Source organism: Portunus trituberculatus, chromosome 1 (assembly GCF_017591435.1).
Source record: "Portunus trituberculatus isolate SZX2019 chromosome 1, ASM1759143v1, whole genome shotgun sequence".
In the NCBI taxonomy this organism is placed as follows: domain Eukaryota; kingdom Metazoa; phylum Arthropoda; class Malacostraca; order Decapoda; family Portunidae; genus Portunus; species Portunus trituberculatus.
In genome coordinates, this window is record NC_059255.1 from 4,465,248 (window position 1) to 4,467,747 (window position 2,500).

Here is a 2,500-nt window from a genome sequence, read left to right on the forward strand (position 1 = left end):
TACTACTACGACCACTACTACGACTACTACTTCTCAGGTCCCTGGCTTCCGGTTCGCCCACGAGGTACAACAGCCCAGCGTCGGAAACTACTTCGGTCACTCTTCTCGAGGCAAAGCAGGTCGTACCGAGGGTCGTTACTACGTGTTCCTGCCTGATGGACGACTCATGACCGTGTCGTACTACGCGGACGACACAGGCTACCATCCTACCATATCCTACAGCAACGTGGACGACACCAACGACCTGCCAGCGAAGGATATCTTGAAGAGGAGAGGTGGTACGACTCCTGCCAGTTCAAGTACGACCTCTGGAGCCTCTGAGACGACTCCTATTCCTTCCTTGGATGCTACAAAGGACGCCAACCAAGATATCCAACAGAGGGAAGAAAGTACGACCCTTAATAACCCTGGGAAGACCTCTGGAAGCTCTAGTACGACCATTGAGAGGTCTGGTGCGATTCCTACGACCTCCCGTGGTGGTACAAAGAACTCCAATCAAGATATTTTACATGGAAGAGGAAGTACGACCTTTAGGAACCCCAGTACGACCTCTAGAACATCTGGGACGACCCCTACGACATCTTTGAGTGCTCTGAAGGACTTAAACCAAGAAATTCTAAAGGAAAAAGGAAGTACGACCATTAGAAACGCCGGTACGACCTCTAGAATATCTGGGACGACCCCTACGACTTCTTTGAATGCTCTGAAGAACTCAAACCAAGAAATCGTACAGGGAAGAGGAAGTACAAGCTTTAGAAACGCTGGTACGACCTCTAGAATCTCTGGTACGACTCCTACGACCACTGTGAAGGAGTCTAGGGCAGAAATCCTTAGGAGAAACGAGGCAAGGCGACGTAGCATCCTTCAGAAGAGTCCTAGACAGTCCTCAACCAATGGAAACACAGCGAAGGACTTCAAGAGGCATGGCGACACACAAACAGGGGTGGACGCTGGCCTTAGGAACCCCTTGAACAGTCCTACGGTATCCTTGACCAGCCAGAGGACTCCTGAGGCTCCCCCGCAGGATACACTGGCTAGGAAAGGTCACCTACTAGCAAGGAATCCTGGGAACAGTGATAGGATAATTAAGGATACTAGTAATGGTTTAAAAGGAGAGACGCATCCTACCTCCAAGACGCCTCAAGATGAACTGAGCTCGGCCACTGTGGAAGCCCCCTCGCTATTGGCTAAGGAGCTGGCCAATGGGAGACAAGCACAGAGCCTCCCAGCCAATAGGGTGACGAGAACGCTGCGCCCTGAGGTGTATATAAGTGGCGACTCTGGCAATGCGCTCCAGTCACCTCATGGAAGGCAAACGAAGAGCACGTTACCTTTAAGCCAATCACGACCCGGCCCTTCTCGCCTCTCCCTTCTCAGAGCATCACAGGGCCGCTAATCACGACTTTTCGACCAATCCTACCTATTAAAGTCCCAACAAGACCACCAATCGCCTTCCAGGATACAAAAACACTAGTCACATCAACGCCAATCACAACACAGCATTCAGAACAAGCGCAAGTCAGTCAGCCCATCAAAACGCAGGGAAAAAGTACCAAAAACTCTCGACCAATCAGCGTGCAGAGCCAAAAACAAGTGAAAATATCCCAGCCAATCAGAGCCAAGCATTCCAAACTCCCGCCAGTCTCCCAGCCAATCACAAAGCAGGGATTGGCGGTTCCTTTCCTCCCATTCCTTCCTTCTGGCGCCATTCCAATCGCCTTTCCCGGCTCAGAATTCGCGCTCAACGGACAAGGGTTAAAGGTGCAGGTCGTTAAGGGTAGTAGTCGTAGTAGTGGTAGTAGTAAGGGTCGTAATAGTAGTGGTTCAGTGTTTGGTCGTAAGATTAGTGGTAGTAGTGGTTTTGGTAGTAAAGTGGATACGACTACTACTACTACTACGACTACTATTGCTCCTATTAATAGTTTAAGTAGTAGTAGTAGTGGTAGTAGTAGTAGTAGTAGTAGTAGTAGTAGTAAACTGCAAACACTAATCTCCAATAACAACAACAAAAACAACAACAACAATCTCAGACTCACAGCCGTTACAAATGACATTCAAAACCAACGGACATTTCAAACTGCCAATTCAAATTCAAATTCAAATTCAAACCGGCCAATCACGAAGCCGCACCGCCAACCGCCACAACGGAAAAACTCAAATTTGAAAGAAAACGGTTTTAGTAACGGTCTTTCCTTCTTCGAATTCAAAAAGATCAACCCTAAAGCTACGACCACTACGACTACTACTACGACCACCGCTACTACGACTATCGACCAGGAAAAACCACAATTCAAAACACACACTGCTGCAATAGTCTCCTTGTCACGACTTTCTAATACGACTACGACTTCTACGACCACTACGACTACTCCTACGACCACTACGACCACTACTACGACTCCTGCTACTACCACAACTATTCCCAGAAGCCCGTTTTCTATTTTCTCAAGAGGGACAGTTCGATTCACGCTACCATCACGTGTACGACCACCTACGACCA

General features: G+C 48.5%; 1 protein-coding gene across 1 annotated transcript in view; it reads left to right on the forward strand.

Moving 5' to 3' along the window:
* Positions 1-1,404, forward strand: part of LOC123512543 (mucin-5AC-like) — a 4,240-nt gene extending 2,836 nt beyond the window's left edge. Inside the window, exon 3 of the mRNA XM_045269000.1 lies at positions 38-1,404. Coding sequence (XP_045124935.1) covers positions 38-1,396 — 1,359 coding nt within the window. The 3' untranslated portion in view covers positions 1,397-1,404. The remainder of the gene's footprint in view (positions 1-37) is intronic.
* Positions 1,405-2,500: the final 1,096 nt, after the last annotated feature.